Source organism: Staurois parvus, unplaced genomic scaffold (assembly GCF_062004578.1).
Source record: "Staurois parvus isolate SC_StPar_1 unplaced genomic scaffold, SC_StPar_1.0 ptg000392l, whole genome shotgun sequence".
Taxonomy (NCBI): Eukaryota; Metazoa; Chordata; class Amphibia; order Anura; family Ranidae; genus Staurois; species Staurois parvus.
The window spans coordinates 5,548,816-5,565,494 of record NW_028318188.1 but is presented as its reverse complement, the minus strand read 5'-3'; the positions used below and the strand labels follow the sequence as shown (position 1 = coordinate 5,565,494).

The following is a 16,679-nucleotide window of genomic DNA, read 5'->3' as shown; positions in this document are numbered from 1 at the left end:
TTTACACCAGGATCAACTTTGAAGTCGTGCTACTTCAGCCCGATTTCAAAGCTGCCGATTAGTGCAACTCCATTTGCGACTTGCCGATAGCAGTGCGACTTCATACACAGATGGGACAGCACAGTGGCTAAATGGTTAGCACATCCGCCTGGCAGTACTAGGGTCATCAGTTCGAATCCTAACCATGGTACCACATGGCTGGAGTTTGCATGTTTTCCCTCTACCTGGGTGGGTTTCCTCTGGGTACTTCAGGTTCCTCCCACACTTCAAAGAGGTTAATTGGATCTTGTCTAAATTGGCCCTGGTATGTTTATGAATGTAAGTTAGGGACATTAGATTGTACACCCCCTGAGGGTTAGGGACTGATGTGAATGTACAATATATATGTAAAGTGCTGCATAAACTGACGGCGCTATATATGTACTTATAATAAATGTCAATGCAAATCACACAAAATTAATGCAGGAACCTTTTCAAAGTCACTTGAATGGTTCCATAGCAGCAAATTGGCTGTGACATGTCATGCCACTTTGATCTGTCAACTTGCATGACAATGGAGGGAGGGCTTAATGTAAAAAAGCACACACACAATCTACTGTCTTCTGTCTGTTTACTACTGAACATTCTAATTCAGAGCAAAATTATTAGATTTTACTTGTTATAAAACAGAAAAATACCTTTGATAATCACCCTTATTACTTTTGTTTCTTCTTTAGATTTTCCAAACTGTTCAAAACTTGACTCGCCTTTTATACAGTATCCAGGTATGTTTGCTTCATGGCTTTCTATATGTATAAAGAACTTGGTTCAACCAGAATTGCCATATAGAACATCTTGGGTTGAATAGGAACGTCACCCATTTTTTTAATAAAATGAACTCGGCAGCTACAAATACTATAGGCCCAAATACAGGCTCACAGGACCGCAGATCTCTCCAGGCAATAAGATGGTAAATAGCCACTAATACAATCTAATATGCTCTCGCATTGTAAATCATCTTTCCCATCGCATTTAGTTCAAACCTCAGATCAGATGTAGTTGCATGGGTGTCCAAGGTGTTAGAACCCTGATGAAGTACATGACAAGCGTGACGATACACGTCGGTGGTGACCCACTTCCGGTCGGATGCCATCTTGAGACACCTTGGATACCCATGCAACTACATGTGATCTTAGGTAAAAAATTGTAAAAAATTAGTTACACCCAAGCACATACCATCCCCCCTAAAAAAAGAATTGAGGCCCCTTACCCCCACATGGATGCATGTACAAACTTAAAAGGACACGCTGCGGTGCCTATGCATGAAAACATCGATTGTGATACACATGTTACATATCATCGCACACGCCACAGTGAGAGCAATGATTTTAGCACCAGACCTCCTCTGTAACGCTGAACTGATGACCTATAAGGAGCTTTAAAAATGTCATCTATAGAAAATATAGGGTACTGAAGTTCGTCACCATTTCTCGAGCACTCACACATTTAAGGTTTGACATGTTGGATATCTATTTACTCGCTGCAACCTCATCTTTTATATTTTACAAAACAATAGGGTAATTTATTGCTTTTTTGTGCCCTAAAATTAACTTGTATTTTTGACTAAAATTTTGCGGTAATATCATGCAACAGAAAAAATTGGAACTACCACTATTTTATTCTCTAGGGTCTCTACTTTCAGAAAATATATAATGTTAGGGGGTTTTATGTAATCTTCAGGCCTAAAATTATTTTTTATACCCATTCCTGAGGAGCAGCTCATTACACTGGTGCTCATTACACTGCAAGGTCTCTCTCCTCCCTGCTAGTCCCTGGGTGCGGTGCTGGAGACAGGCAGGGAGGGGAAGAGGAGATAAACAGCGCAATGTTAAACATATTAAACGTTTAAGTTGCCATAAAGCCCCTTTTGTTTTTAAAAGCCCCAGACATTCCTAATATCACCTCCGATTTAAATACAATTTTGGTTAAAATGTATTTATTTTTTTATCTGGACAAGTAGATTGTCATAAGGGACAAGTAGATTGGGGCACCAATTTAGTCCCTAGGCAAGTAGTTTTTTCAAAAATTTACACACCCCTGGGTTTGCTATGGTAGATGTTTCCTGGATTCAATTTTAAACTGTTAGATCGTTTGCCTCACTAGTTGAGCTCCATGAACTCTGCAATTATTACTTATTTCTCAGTATAATAATTTTTTCTTCTTTTGTAGCCTTGCTATTAGTCATTTTAGGGTATGAGAATTCCTTCATAGCATGAATAAGGCAGGTCATAGATGGAGTAAATGTCTTTCCTGCAACCACAGACAGTGTTGAGAGGGGAATCCCTCCCGCGGAGCAATGGTGTTCTCCTGGAGCTGTCCCTGCCGGGAGAACACAGTGACTACTGCTAGCGGCTATAACAACCACTGGCAATAATTGCATGTAAAATCCGGTAGGCTGGTTGTACCCAAGCTGATCGATCGATCAACTTGGGTACATTCAGCCTGCCTTTACGTGATTAAATTCTCGGCCACTTAATTAGAAACCGGCTGAGATTTGAACCATCTATGGCCATCTATTCTGTTTACAGAAAAATGTAGTTTGTAGTTTTATATAGAATACGTTGCAGTGTAAAGTATAGTGTATTTTCAGCTAGCACATATTTCAACATTATTTGCTTCACATTAATTTTTGATACTACCTTTTTTTTCCATTCTTTTTTTGAGCTGAGAACATTTTCAGTAAGAACAAACAATACCTGTTGATCCTTTGAAGCATAAACTATGTTATCTTTCTGTGAGCTACTAATCTTCTCACTCCTCATGTAATGGGATGAACAAAGGCAGACCTGTTTGATGTCCTGCTTGGGTGACTACAGGGGCGTATCTACTGCAAGGCAAACAAGGTGTTTGCCTAGGGCGGCAATTTTTAGAGGGGTGGCACCACCCTCCGGAAGAAGGGACCTGTTGAGCAGTGGAGGACAGAGCCTTGCAGGGCCACCATCAGAGGGGTACTACTGGTTCTCCTGTAGGTGGCCTGGACAGCAGGAGGATTGGTGTGGCGGGGGAGAGCAGTTGTAGGATGCCCTGTGTATCTCTCCCTCCAGCAGCTGAAAGCCGGTTTGATGTTTCCTCCCCTCTCCCTCCCGCCGGCTTTCTGCTGCTGGAGGGAGAGACAAACCTGGCTGGATGGAGGGGGTGCCCTGGTGTTCCTGAATGGTCGCTCTCTGCTGAGCTCCTTCCCCCTCCCACACTCAGGGCCAGGGGACAGCCTGGAGCAGGTAGAGAAGTAGCTGAGGAGGTGAGCTGTGTTGTGTTCTCTGGGCTCTCTCTCCTGTCGTCCATGCATCATGGGTAGATCGTATGGGACTGTACACACACAGTATGATTACTGCCTCCTGCCCACATTTCCTGCTGCCCAGAGATCAGCAGCCCTTGGTGGAGATGTGGGGGGTAATCATACTGTGTGTGTGTGCTGTCCCATACGATCTGAGAGAGTGAAGAGACGGAAGAGAGAGGGAAGAGCGAGAGGAGAGAGAGAGGGAGAAAGAGAGAATCATATATACATACACACACTCATTGAACTTTCTCGCTCTCTCATTGGGGGAGGGGGCAAAATGTTTGTGTTGCCTGGGGCAGCACAAAATCTAAATACACCACTGAGTGACTACCATGGCTCCCTCCATAGGTTCAATGTATTTACAGGATTAGAAAACACAGTAAACAAAACTGAAAAAACCCAGAAAACACAAAAGTAATGCAGCCAACTTGCCTTAGGACTGGCTAACTGCAATATATCTATCAGATTTTTGTATTTGAGTTTCAATATGCTTTAACAACAGCTGAGATTAGATGTCAGGCACACAGGGACTTGCATTCTGCAAAGGAGCAGTAAAGCACAACCACTGTGTAGCAAAATCAGAAATAAGTGTCTATGTTTATAAATCACATATAGTAACAAGTGTTTTAAGGCTCGGTTCACGCATCTGTGACATAGGATCCGACTTGTGGGAACCCAAAGTGGGTGACATGAAATTCAATGTTTCCCTATGACAGTTGTTTTAACTGATACCAAAGTCAGTCCAACTTTAGAAAAGGTTCCTGCACTACTTTGGTCCGACTTTGGTATGCCACAAAGTATAAAAAAAACATCAAAGTTGTATCAAAGTCAGACTGAAAAGTTTTACGGAAAGCCGTGTGACTTGAGAGTCAGGCCAGTGGGAACCGAGCCTAAAAAACACACATTGGTAGGATTATTTATATAAATATGTGTTTCTTTACTTAAATATGTTTATCTAAATAAGTATTGAAAAGGTGTTCTATTTACTGAAATCGTGGACAAGCTGTGGTTATTTCAGGTCTCTTTTTGGAAAAGATAAAAGACCCCTAAACAGTCCTTAGGGTCTGCTGAAGCACCTCTTCAGCATATCCTTCTAATTGTGTTTGCACCAATGATTTGTTTCTGCCAGAAACAGCTCTGCCTATCATCACAGCCAATATTTAGTTGTTTGGCCTTAGTCTAAGTCTGGGCTCCTTTTCACAACTCTTCTTTCATTTCTATGGATGGTTGTGCTGCAGGCCTGATTACCTGGCTCAGTGACCAAGGAGAATCTACACAGAAATATCTAAGAAACATTCTTCAGCCTTGTGCATCCACAGCATGAATTATCCAGGATCTATTATATTTGCTACTAATATGTACTGTATGTATGTTTATAGCCATTAAAGTTTGTCGTAATATGTTAATTTCACTTGTTGTCTCATTTGCCAGGCTGCTGTAGCCATGCAGGACAGCCAAATAGAACTAACAAAGGTTCTACATCAGGACCATGAGCCTAGCGGTAGAGGCTATGCTCTCCGTGGGTCCCTCCTACAGGAACAATATCGCCATCTAGAAAAACATCGCGGAGAGGTGGCAAAACTTCAGCATCAATTCCAACAGGAACAGCAGCGCTGGGCCAGAGAGTGTGACCAAAAAGAGAAGGAGTTGGAGGAGAAGGAGAACCTGATTCAGCAATGGGAGAGAGAGTGGCAGAACCAGGTGCAGCTTCTGGAGGAAAAGAGAGAAGAGTTGTCCCAACAGCTTCTGGAGTTCCAGCAAAATGTGGAGAGACTGAAGGAAGGCCAGAGGCTGGTGGAGAAAGAAAGGGAGGAACTCTGTGTACAGCACAAGCTCCTCCAGCACTGGAAACATGTTCGTCAGAACAGCCTGCCCATTTTATTTCCAAACCAAAAGACAGAGGTATTGATCATTAAAGATAGACTAGCATTTACTGGTATAATACTAATATATGGCAATGAATGTTCATTAATGTTTGGATTGACTATAGGTTTATTGTTCTGAGTTTGGAGGGTCTTTTAATCAAATGCATTTATTTTTGTCTTTTGAGTGGACTTGGTAGACATGTCTCTCCTTTTATAATTATATAAAATAGATCTCAGCAATACTTGTTCCTTGTTCATCTAGTCATTCATTCATACAACCATGCAGGACCATCTACCTGGGTCCCGAGATATGATCTGTGGACCTTTGTGGGTATGACTAAGTGCTGCAAGGTGGTGGCATTGCAGGAACAAGACACAGAGGTCACCTTTTCACACCATAATTCGAATATAATAAAATCAAAATTTTTAGAGCAGTAATATTTATAGTAATCCAAGGTACAATTTGAAGGATAAGTAAAACGAGTCTGTGGATGCACCCAGTTGTTTTGTGCAATCTTGAAAACTCTTCTATTGTCCTCCTTCTGGTAGTAGATTTACACCTAGATTCAACACACCAGAGGATTTAAAAAACTGCCTACCCAATAAAGTATCTACTGGGTGCAAGTATTCCTAACATCGAGCCTTGTGGTTTCACTACCTGCTCTAGTGAATTATTTAACAAGTTAAGGTTTACAGAACAAGTTTATGGTGAGCAGAATTAAAATAAAAATAGGTCTTAATAATTTCCTTATGGGAATAATAAAATATTGTGAATCTGATCAAGCATAATGAATTACCTGTATGAATCCTCCACTGTTGCCATCCTGTCTCATACTGCTCATACCTTCTGTACCTGTCATGGTATTGGATGTACTGTTGATGTAAGTAGGGCCAGTATACTGTTGATGCTCAACTATATACTAAATAGAGCATACATGCAAGGGATATTGTACTATATCACTCTGGGGCTGTAAATTGATGTTTAATTTTGTGTACATGATTGCTTTTTGTTTAAAAATAGGGTATACCTTTTTGGAGGAGCTTTTTTTTTTTTTTTTTAAAGAACACATTGAATTAGAAGTTTACAACATATATTTGTAGTCAAAACCAATGGAACAAAAGACTTTTTTTATGTCCTGTAGACTTTTTATGTGCTTTACATTTTCTTTTGTGTGTCTCCAATATCCTTTAGCTAATGTGTGCTTGTCATCAAACAGCTGACTAATGGAAGAATGTGTGTGCCTATTAAAGACATAATGACACAAGTTGTATGCTCCAAGCAGCTTCCATTTTTCCACCTGTAAAATTCATCTCTTACCAATTTGTTTGAAGGTGTCTTGTGAGAAGTCTGACAATACAAATACCTCTATAATTTTGAAATGGCACCGTGGTTATTTACTGTTATTTAATTTTATGACCTGCTCATTAAACAGAGAAATATACTACAGCAAGGCCTGTGTGAAGATTTTCACAAAACTGTAGCGAATGGTATTGCTTTACATGAACAAATCTCATACGAAGTAGGAATTTCAGAAGTTTAATAAAGCGAGGACAGAGGTTATAAGAAAACGTGTCAGAAAAAAGTCAGACGTGTTAAGTCTTTCTCTGGTTCTTGTAAACTATACAGCTGAGCTGACTCTCGCTTTCCTCTTCATGTTATAGGGTGCAAGAAACCCCCAGCTTGACAGTTTACAAATGGAAGACTCCATCTGCATTAACAACGCACTGGCTCAGATATCGCTCAACAACATGGCGGCACATCCCAACTCTGCTTACTCGGATGCTTATGCGGATCACGCCTCTGACTCTGCAGAGACTTCTGGGAGCAGCCCTGTGGATATTTCTAGTGAACCTTGGCGCTCCTTAATTTCCCGACAGCAGAGGCTTGAGAATTCTTCCCGACACAGCAATAAAGATGCCTGTAATAACGGTAAATAAGAAGTGTGCAATAAAGGTTATATCCTGCAATTAAGGCCCAGTTTCATGGGCACTGCATGTGTCCATGCATCTTAAACCAGGGAAGATGGAAGACTGTTCAGTAATTCTTTAGGCAACATTCACTCCTATTTCATTGTAAAAGTTTACTGTTTTATGGTATTGTCTTAGGCCCTATTCACATCTTTTTATTTTCTTAAACGAGAAGAGCATCCATGATACAGCCCATTGTAGCAAATGCCCTTTTAAGAGAGCCAGTCATGAACAGGTATTTGTAAGATTTATTCTAATTTGTAAGTTTATAATAAGTCTTTATTCTCAGAGACCATTGTTGCCAACCGTCAGTATTTTTACTGGCAGCCAGTAAAAAATGGCCAATTTTCTCCTGCCAGTAAATGCCAGTGACAGGGAAAGGTTTCCAGTTAAAAACATGGCTGTGACACTTGGCTAAGAACTGCGCATGCGCAGTACCAGTCCAGAGCCGGCCGAGACCATCTGAGTACCTGCTACAGTGTTTCTAAGGGCTCTGGCGGAGGGAGGGGGGGTGAAAGGTAGCCATGTGGAGCGGCCGGAGCCTTGTGTGGGTCTGTGGGATGGCAGCAAGGCAAGCCGGGAAGGGGACAGTCAGTGCTGTTTGGACTGGAGTGGACCACCTGACATGGAGAGAGACTATCACTGTGACTCAGAAGGGGATGTTTCATGTTGGTGAGGTGTCTTCATCATCTGTGCTGCTGCACACTGCTGTCAATGTCACTTTGAAGTGTGTATATGTATCTGTGTGTACGCACGCCCATTCTAATTTCTTGCCCTCCTGAGTCCTTTCCCTGAGGTACTTGCTTACTATATTGAAAATAAAATGTTTTTTGCTTTAATATCTACCTGAAATCACATTGCTAATTGCACTCTTTTGTAGCCTAAATACTGAAATTTACACTTAAAACTCATTTGTAACTTTTAAAAATGCTAGTAAAAACTTGGCCATGCCAGTAAAATTTGTGTGCCATGTCAGTGAATTTCAATCTGGTAGGTTGGCAACGCTGTCAGAGACCTACCAAGGAAGCTAAAATTATACTAAAAGCTCTTCCTACAAATAAATACTCACCGCCATGCACTGGCAACGCAACCCCCCCACTCTTCCCTGAAATCTGCAGAGAAACTGACGCTTTGATTGTTGAGTTCCTTTACCTCCGGACAAACTCCACATCACTGCAGGGCATTACAGTGATGTGGCGATCAGTGGAAGGAACCACTGAGCACAGCAAGGGACCAGGAGATTGAGGTGATCAACACTCAAGGAAGTGTCAGTTTTTTAGCAGACTTCAGGGGAATATTTATTTATTTCAGTTACTTATATAGCGCCGTCAATTTACGCAGCGCTTTACATATATATTGTACATTCACATCAGTCCCTAACCCTCAAGGGGCGTACAATCTAAGGTCCCTAACTTACATACATACACATACTAGGGCCAATTTAGACAGGATCTAATTAACCTACCAGCATGTCTTTGGAGTGTGGGAGGAAACCGGAGTACCCAGAGGAAACCCACACAGGCACAGGGAGAACATGCAAACTCCAGGTGGTGCCGTGGTTGGAATTCGAACCAACAACCCTAGTACTGCCAGGCGGAAGTGCTAACCATTTAGCCACTGTGCTGCCCAATATTTATCTTTATTAAAGCTACATCTGGTGGTGTGGGCAGTGGGAGAGGTGATTGTTTACTCTCTTCTTTTGCAGGTACAGTTTTTTGACAAATTGTTGTGTTTTTAAAAGTTAGAAGTTTGGGAATTTTTTTTTTTTAAATTTATACGTAGGTGGATGCCAATCGATCCAATGCTGCTTCTGTCCCCGCTGATACTAAGGGTGAGAAATGAGTGATCAGACAGCACTGATCGCTCAGTCTCCGGTTCTCTGCTCTGCCCCACAGTGCTCCCCAGAGCGCTGGACTGCGAAAGGGGTGGGAGCGGCTGCCTTAGTCTTTCAGTGGCTTGCTGAGAGGCTACCCAGGAGCCAGGTGCTAGTCCAGGCTCCTGGGTGGATTTCAACCATATGGTTGGGATCTTTCTCCAGTCTGGACCAGCTAGGTGACGTCTGAAAACAGGTCATAGGAGCGCAGAATGAACTGCACTTCTTAATCCACAGGAGAAGTACAGCCAAACAAGCTTTAGCTATACTTCTCCTTTAATGTTGCATTTGAGGTGCTTCAAATGTATAGCAAATGAAAAAAAATGCTTCTTAAAAAATGTTTTTAATTGCAGGTAAACAGACATACTTTGTCATTTTAATAATAAATGCCTCCATTCTTGTTAATGCATGCATTCAGAGATAATGTGCTCTTCACATCCTACACTGTGAGATTCATTTACTAAAACTGGGGCTGTGTAGGAACCAATTAGCTTACTTTTTTTTTTCTTTTTTTGTCAAAGCCTAATTAAACAAGCTGAAATTAGAAGCCGATTGGTTACTGTGCCCAGCTGCACTAGATTTTGCACACTCCAGTTTTAGTAAATCAATCCCTGTGCTGGCAATTAAACCCGTCAACACAAGCCCTTAAGCTGATGCTAACAGAAAAAATATACAAGTAAACAATAAAAGCAATCCTTGAGTTAAATGTTGTAAAATATATGTTAAATATAGTTAGACCTGCGGCTGTCAGAATACTTGAACAGTGGCTGCATCTGATTGGATGCAGCTGTTGTTCAAATGACAAATTTCTACTTGCTCGCCTTCAATATTCAGATCGAAGGAATGTCCACAGGGCCACCTACAGCTCAAATTTCATCCGGTTCCTCGGGTATTGGATGAAATTTTCCCCTTGTATGGTCAGGTTTAGCCTGGCCCTGGAGCTGTCCTGGGAAAGTTGGAGTTTTATTTGCAGCCAAAAAATGTTGCAGGCACCATGAAGTTTATATCAGTGTAACAAACTGAACACTTCAGTGAGTGATTGGATCTATTGCGCATGAGCTCAGTACATTGTTTGCTACCCTGGTATAAGGGAGTGCACACACTGACTGGCCTGCTGTGTCCTTTTGTAGAGGACCAAACACCAAAGAGAAAGGCTGGGCATATAGCCCAGAAAACAAGGCTATGCCAAATGTGATTTTGATATAAATTCCACTGAAACATTTTATCACTGAGCAATTATTTCGCAATTCCACATTTGGTTCATATTATCTAATATGGAATAATTGTAGATTCAAGTTGCAATATTGACTAATGATGTTGTATATCGCAGTCTACATGTTTGATTTAAGACCTATTAATGCACACTGAAATATAGTACAGTCATTAAATCATGTTTTTGAGTATGGAATTCTGACATTTATACCTGCACGATTATAAATTTTAATGTTTTGCTTTTTTTCTTATTAATTTAATTTATGATCTTCATAATGCAGTAAGATGTCAGGTTACAGAGTGTAACTCAATAATAAATAATGGTATAAAATGTAAAACCTTGTGAAGAACAGTTTTACTTAAGTGCAAAAAGCCGTAGTAAAAACTGGACCGACGCTAGATCCACCTAAGTATGATTGGGAAAAAAGCAAATCCCCATACTTCTCTTTTAAGGCTACATTTATTTGGGCATAAACATTTTACTGATCTTATTATGCATGTTTTTATAGTACAAAAGTTCTTGCATAATGATCATTAAATACTATAATTTGTGTAAAACTGTCCTGTTTTTTTTCCCCAGTACTTACATCTGCTATACACGCATACGTATATCCTCAGATGCAGGTTTTTTGATTCTGTGTTATGGATCTGAAAGCAATACATGTTTATGCGCCTGTGTGAATGTCTCTACTGAAAACAGTGTAGCTGCATTCAGATCATAAATAAAAAAACGCTTGTAAATGCATTTTTTTTTTTTTTTTTGGATGCAATGTGGACGAGGCCTTCAGGAATATCACAATACATTTCTTAATCCAGTTTGTTGTGAAGTTTCTGCAACTGTTGAAAAATTTCTTTGTGCAAATACACCCAAAACAGTGCCAACTTTTATTCAAGGTGAATGTGGACTCCTTCATACCCCCCTTCCTTTAAACGAAGTAATACGTCCTTGTATTAACAAACGTCTGCTGTACTTATGTTCAATGTGTGGAATTCCGATGGATCATAACATACTTTTGTTCCTTTAGTAACAGCATCATTTTCCAAGAGCACAGAAGGAGATCCCAAATAATGTAAAACAGTCTATTAAAGTTAAAAGCAAGTAAAATGCACTTGCATAAGACTGTGTCCAGCAATACAGCCCTGTTTGCTGCTTCTGATCTCCAAAGCAAGTAATAAAGTACCGATGTCATTAGTCACTTTCAATGCATTCCTGAGGAAGTCAAAAAGTAAAGGAACAGAAAAAATCTTCTCCTAAGGAAGTCTGGAAGTTTTTGGGTTTTTTTTCAAATTCTTTATTGAAGATTCAAAACTAGTTACAGAATTAACTATTAAGTATAAATGACATCATGGAGGGTGGGATCATGTGTTTTATCACTCCCATTGCTGGTAAGACAGTCAAAGATGAGAAGGTCACTTATGTCCAATCAGAGCTGCTGGGGATGCTCAAGATGATGGGTCATTCTGAAGTTCTTTTTAAAGGAACTGTCTGGAAATGTTAAACTATTTAGAATCTCCTTCTGCTTTTTTGGAAAATCATGCTGTTATGTTGGGATATTTGAGGGGACAAAGGCATGTCACCATCCCGTTGACTTTCACATATTGAACATTAGTGCATCAGACCTTTATAAATACAAGGTCGCATTTCTTCTGGTGATCCTTTTCAAGGAGGGAACATGAAGGTGGAGGAGTAAAATTCATCTTGAGTGAATGTTGGCACTGTTTCAGGGTATATTTACACAAAGACATTATTTTCAGCGGTTGCTCAAGGTGATTGCAGAGACTCCATTCACTTGCAAAACACGCTTTTTGGGGATTACTATTAGGAATATATGTTTTTCACCACAAATGTAATTGTCTTTTATATTGCACTAATGATTGTATTGTGTTTATATTTTTAGTAAAGCTTTTTGTACATAGGTGAGACTGTTATTCGCAATTTTTTTTTACATTTTATACAGTATTTGTATATTGCATATTGTGTTATATGGAGTGTTTATTCATGTATGAAACAGGAAAGATTTTGTAATTTTAGGGAATTGGATAGTAAACTCTGAGCATTAACAGTTTCCAGAGCCGTATAAGTCAATAATGTACCTTTTTGACTTGTGTTTCAGACCTGAATGCAGCCCACGTGATCTACTGTGGAACATTATTGGCTACAGGATCACAGAACCTAAACACAGGAGCCCCACAATCACCACAGCCTTCAGATTCAATGAAAACACTCCACAATGACACTCCAAACAGTATAGAAAATGGGCGGATAGAAGAGAATATCATTTACCTCTGATCCACAACACTTTCATTTTTTTTCATTTCGGAACTTGAAAAATTGTGTCTGTCAAAACTGTGTAAATATTCTTCCCTCTATATATAAATATAGGTTCATAGGATTTGCCATTGATTGGCCATATTCCAAACCATTGCACATGGATGCAAATATCCATTTTTGTGATATCTGCTGTCATTATGGTCAGTGACTGTAATTGGCCAGTGCTAGAGAATATCTGGTATATAATATTTCAAGAGGATTTTCATGGATTAAACAAATGACTGAAGAAAAGACTCCTATTGCAGAAAAGATATGCTCACTCTATGGTCTTGTAGTAAATATTGGATGATCACATGACTATTGGCACTGGAGAACTTACTTATAAGTACCCTTTTATTAATAAAGGGTGTTTTTTTTTTCTTGTGGAAACCAACTAAGTTATTGTTTTTATATGTATGCAGTTATCATTGATGGCTTTAGCACCTTTCAGAAAAGTGAACGCAATCTTATAAATACATCAATTCAAACATACCAAGTGTCTCTGTTGCTCTTTAGGTGGAAAATCAGTTGAGTCACATTGACAAAAAAACTTACAAATTTGGCTTGCATCATGTTATATGTGATTACTCTGTGTATGCAATTGTATAACTTTTCTTTCATCTAAGACAAGGTGGTCTGAAGGTTTAGAAATTGTCTGACATTTTTGCATAGTTTGGCGTTAAATTAATTATTCATTTGTTTTTATATTTAACAAGTAGACCTCAATCTCTTATAGGACCTCCATTATATGCTACACATTCCTATATCACTCATGGAGCACCCATTCCAGTATTTACATTTATCTGCAAGTTAGTGGGCAGACAGTTCAATAGACTAGTGTGGCTTTTATGTGTTTAGCTGCAGAAGCAGGTCACTGGTCATTCGGTTATCTAACATACATTAGCCATAGTCGGATCAAAATTCAGCTGGTTCAGCAGGGGCTGGACGATATTTCAGTTAGGCTGTGGCCATCCCTGTTCAACATTACATTGTCACACTGATAAATTGGAAAACATTTGTCAATCAGCAGCCTTAGCTGCTGATCAGTGTGTTCTGATAACACTGGGTCCAGCTGTCCTGAAAGGAAGAATTCCTCTATCTACCTCGTTGGTGTGGATGGAGGAATCTGTTCATTTTTTTTTTTTTCATTCAAACTGTTGGCTGAACAAAATAATACTCATCTATGGCAAGTTTAATGTAGCTTTAGGCTCCATGCACATTGGCTTAAAAAGCGCTGCTTCTAGAAGAGTTTAGCATTTTGCCTGTACTAGCAACTAATGTTATCATATGTGCCCAGGCACATTAGTTAGTCTAGAGGCATTTAAGCTCAGCATTTAGTGGCAGAAACAAAATCCTCCTGTTTTGCATTTTTGAGAGCATTTTTTCTGGCAGAAAAAAATGCTGCTAAATGCTCTTAAACACTAGTAAAAAAACCATTTTGAACGTTTTTTGTGTCTGCCGAGAGTACTGGCTTTTTTTTTTAAGTCAGTGTACATAGAGCCATATGCTGAAGGATGGAGATCAATACAGACAAGGCTGCTTATAACCACTAACAGGTGTCTGGTATGTAATTGCTCTTATACAGTGGATATAAAAAGTTTACAAACACCTGTTAAAATGTCAGGTTTCTGTGATGTAAAAAAATTAGACAAAGATAAATAATTTTAGAACTTTTTCAACCTTTAATATAACCTATAAATTGTACAACTCAGTTGCACAACAAACTGAAATCTAAAACTAATACTTTGTTGAAGCACCTTTTGATTTGATTCCAGCACTCAGTCTTTTAAGGTATGAGTCTATCAGCATGGCACATCTTGACTTGGCAATATTTGGCCACTTTTCCTTGCAAAAACACTGCAAATCTGTCTGATTGTGAGGGCATCTCCTGGGCACAGCCCTCTTCAGAGCACCCCACAGATTTTCGATTGGATTCAGGTCTGGGCTCTGGCCAGGTCTGGGCTCTGGGCCATTCCAAAACTTTAATCTTCTTCTGGCGAAGCCATTCCTTTGCTGATTTGGATGTATGCTTTGGGTTGTTGTCATGCTGAAAGATAAAGTTCCTCTTCATGTTCAGCTTTCTAGCAGAAGCCTGAAGGTTTTGTGCCAATATTGACTGGTATTTGGAACTGTTCATAATTCCCTCTATCTTGACTAAGGCCCCAGTTACAGCTGATGAATAAGAGCCCCAAAGCATGCTGCTGCCACCACCATGCTTCACTGTGGGTATGGTGTTCTTTTGGTGATGTGCAGTGTTGTTTTTGAACCAAGCATATCTTTTGGAATTACGGCCAAAAAAGTTCATCCTTGGTTTCATCAGACCATAACACATTTTCCCACATGCTTTTATGAGACTTCAGATGTGGTTTTGCAAAATGTATCTGGGCTTGATGTTTTTCATTGTAGGAAAAGGCTTCCGTCTTGCCACTCTACTCCATAGCCTAGACCTATGAAGAATACGGGAGGTTGTTGTCACATGTACCACACAGCCAGTACTTGTCAGATATTCCTGCAGCTCCTTTTAATGTTGCTGTAGGCCTCTTGGCAGCCTCCCAGACCAGTTTTCTTCTCATCTTTTCATCAATTTTGAAGGGACATCCAGTTCTTGGTAATGTCACTGTTGTGCCATATTTTCTCCACTTGATGAATGTCTTCACTGTGTTCCATGGTATATCTAATGCCTTGGAAATTCTTTTGTACCCTTCTCCTGACTGATACCTTTTAACAATGAGATCCCTCTGACGCTATCTGTAAGCTCTCTGCAGACCATGACTTTTGCTGTAGGATGCAACTAAGAAAATGTCAGGAAAGACACACTAGAACAGCTGAACTTTATTTGGGGTTAATCAGAGGCACTTTAAATGAGGGCAGGTGTGTACTAACCCTATTTAACATGATTTTGAATGTGATTGCTTAATTCTGAACACCGCTACATCCCCAGTTATAAGACATTATTTTAGTTTTCTATGTTTAGTTCCCCTCTTAAAAGATTTCAGTTTGATTTTCAATTGAGTTGTACAGTTTATAGGTCACATTAAAGGTGGAAAAAGTTCTGAAATGATTTATCTTTGTCTCCGCTTTCTTGAATAAATGAAGAGAAACCTGACATTTTAACAGGGGTGCGTAGATTTTTTATATCCACTGTATCTCCTTACATCAGTGGTTGTTAACTTATAAGCTAAAGGGGACCTCAAATGCAGCCCCTGACTTCACCAAAGGGTCACACTTAATGTTTAATATATGTAATGCTTGAGAGGACTGTCAGAAACCGTATTCCTATTAGAGGAAATGAGGGTCAGATTGTGGAAATGCTACATTTCTGGCTGGGGATATGCTGCAGAAGACAATATGAAACTAGGAACATGTTACATGAGGCTAGTAGAGATCAATGCTATTGCCCTAATCAATGTTCCCACTACAGACTGGTGAGGTCTGAGGGCCACACATCATATACCAAAGGGCCGCATGCTGTCCTCAGTCCACAGGTTGGACACCAGGGCTTTACACCATAGTTTTCTTCTTGGACAATAACATTGTAAAAGCCAGGGATAAAACATGTACTCTTTTTGTCATATACTATAAATCCAGGTAAAAAATAATTGTAATATATTGTAACTCTGCAGTTCTGTGGCACAGCAGTGTCTGTGCATTGTGTACACTTGGGGTGACAGGAACATTGCCAGCAGCCACCTATCTGTCAAAATAGTGGGTTAGGTAACCCTAATGTCAGCTATGACTATGTTACTTAGGTGGCAGTAATACTTCACTTTTCTAAATTATTGATACTAATATATTACAAAAAGCACACAATGTTAATAAATATGACTCATCCTCATTTGTTCTGCATTGTCTGAGAATCTCTTGATAAATTGCCTCTACCATGCTCCAGAACTTCATAATTCTGCATTGAAGTATCATTGTCATCACCCAGCCCCACATCACAAACTAGAAAAAGATATTTCATACTGAAATATTTATATTGGGGGTTTTAAACAACATTTGGGGGTGTATTTATTAAAAAAAAAAATTGCATAGCTATTTGTCCAGGGAAACTGTTGGTACATTGGTTCTGTGCAAACAAATTAAAACAATACCACATTATAGCTAGTAGATGAAGCTGATTGTCTTAGGAAA

At 39.6% G+C, this 16,679-nt stretch overlaps 1 protein-coding gene across 3 annotated transcripts in view; it reads left to right on the top strand.

The window, feature by feature from the left end:
• ARHGEF28 (Rho guanine nucleotide exchange factor 28) overlaps positions 1-16,380 on the top strand; it is a 305,207-nt gene extending 288,827 nt beyond the window's left edge. For all 3 annotated transcript variants that reach the window (XM_089686171.1, XM_089686172.1, XM_089686173.1), the window contains 4 exons: positions 717-764; positions 4,748-5,218; positions 6,844-7,111; positions 12,349-16,380. In XM_089686171.1, the coding sequence (XP_089542297.1) occupies positions 717-764; positions 4,748-5,218; positions 6,844-7,111; positions 12,349-12,524 (963 nt within the window). In that variant the 3' untranslated portion in view covers positions 12,525-16,380. The remainder of the gene's footprint in view (positions 1-716; positions 765-4,747; positions 5,219-6,843; positions 7,112-12,348) is intronic.
• Positions 16,381-16,679: the final 299 nt, after the last annotated feature.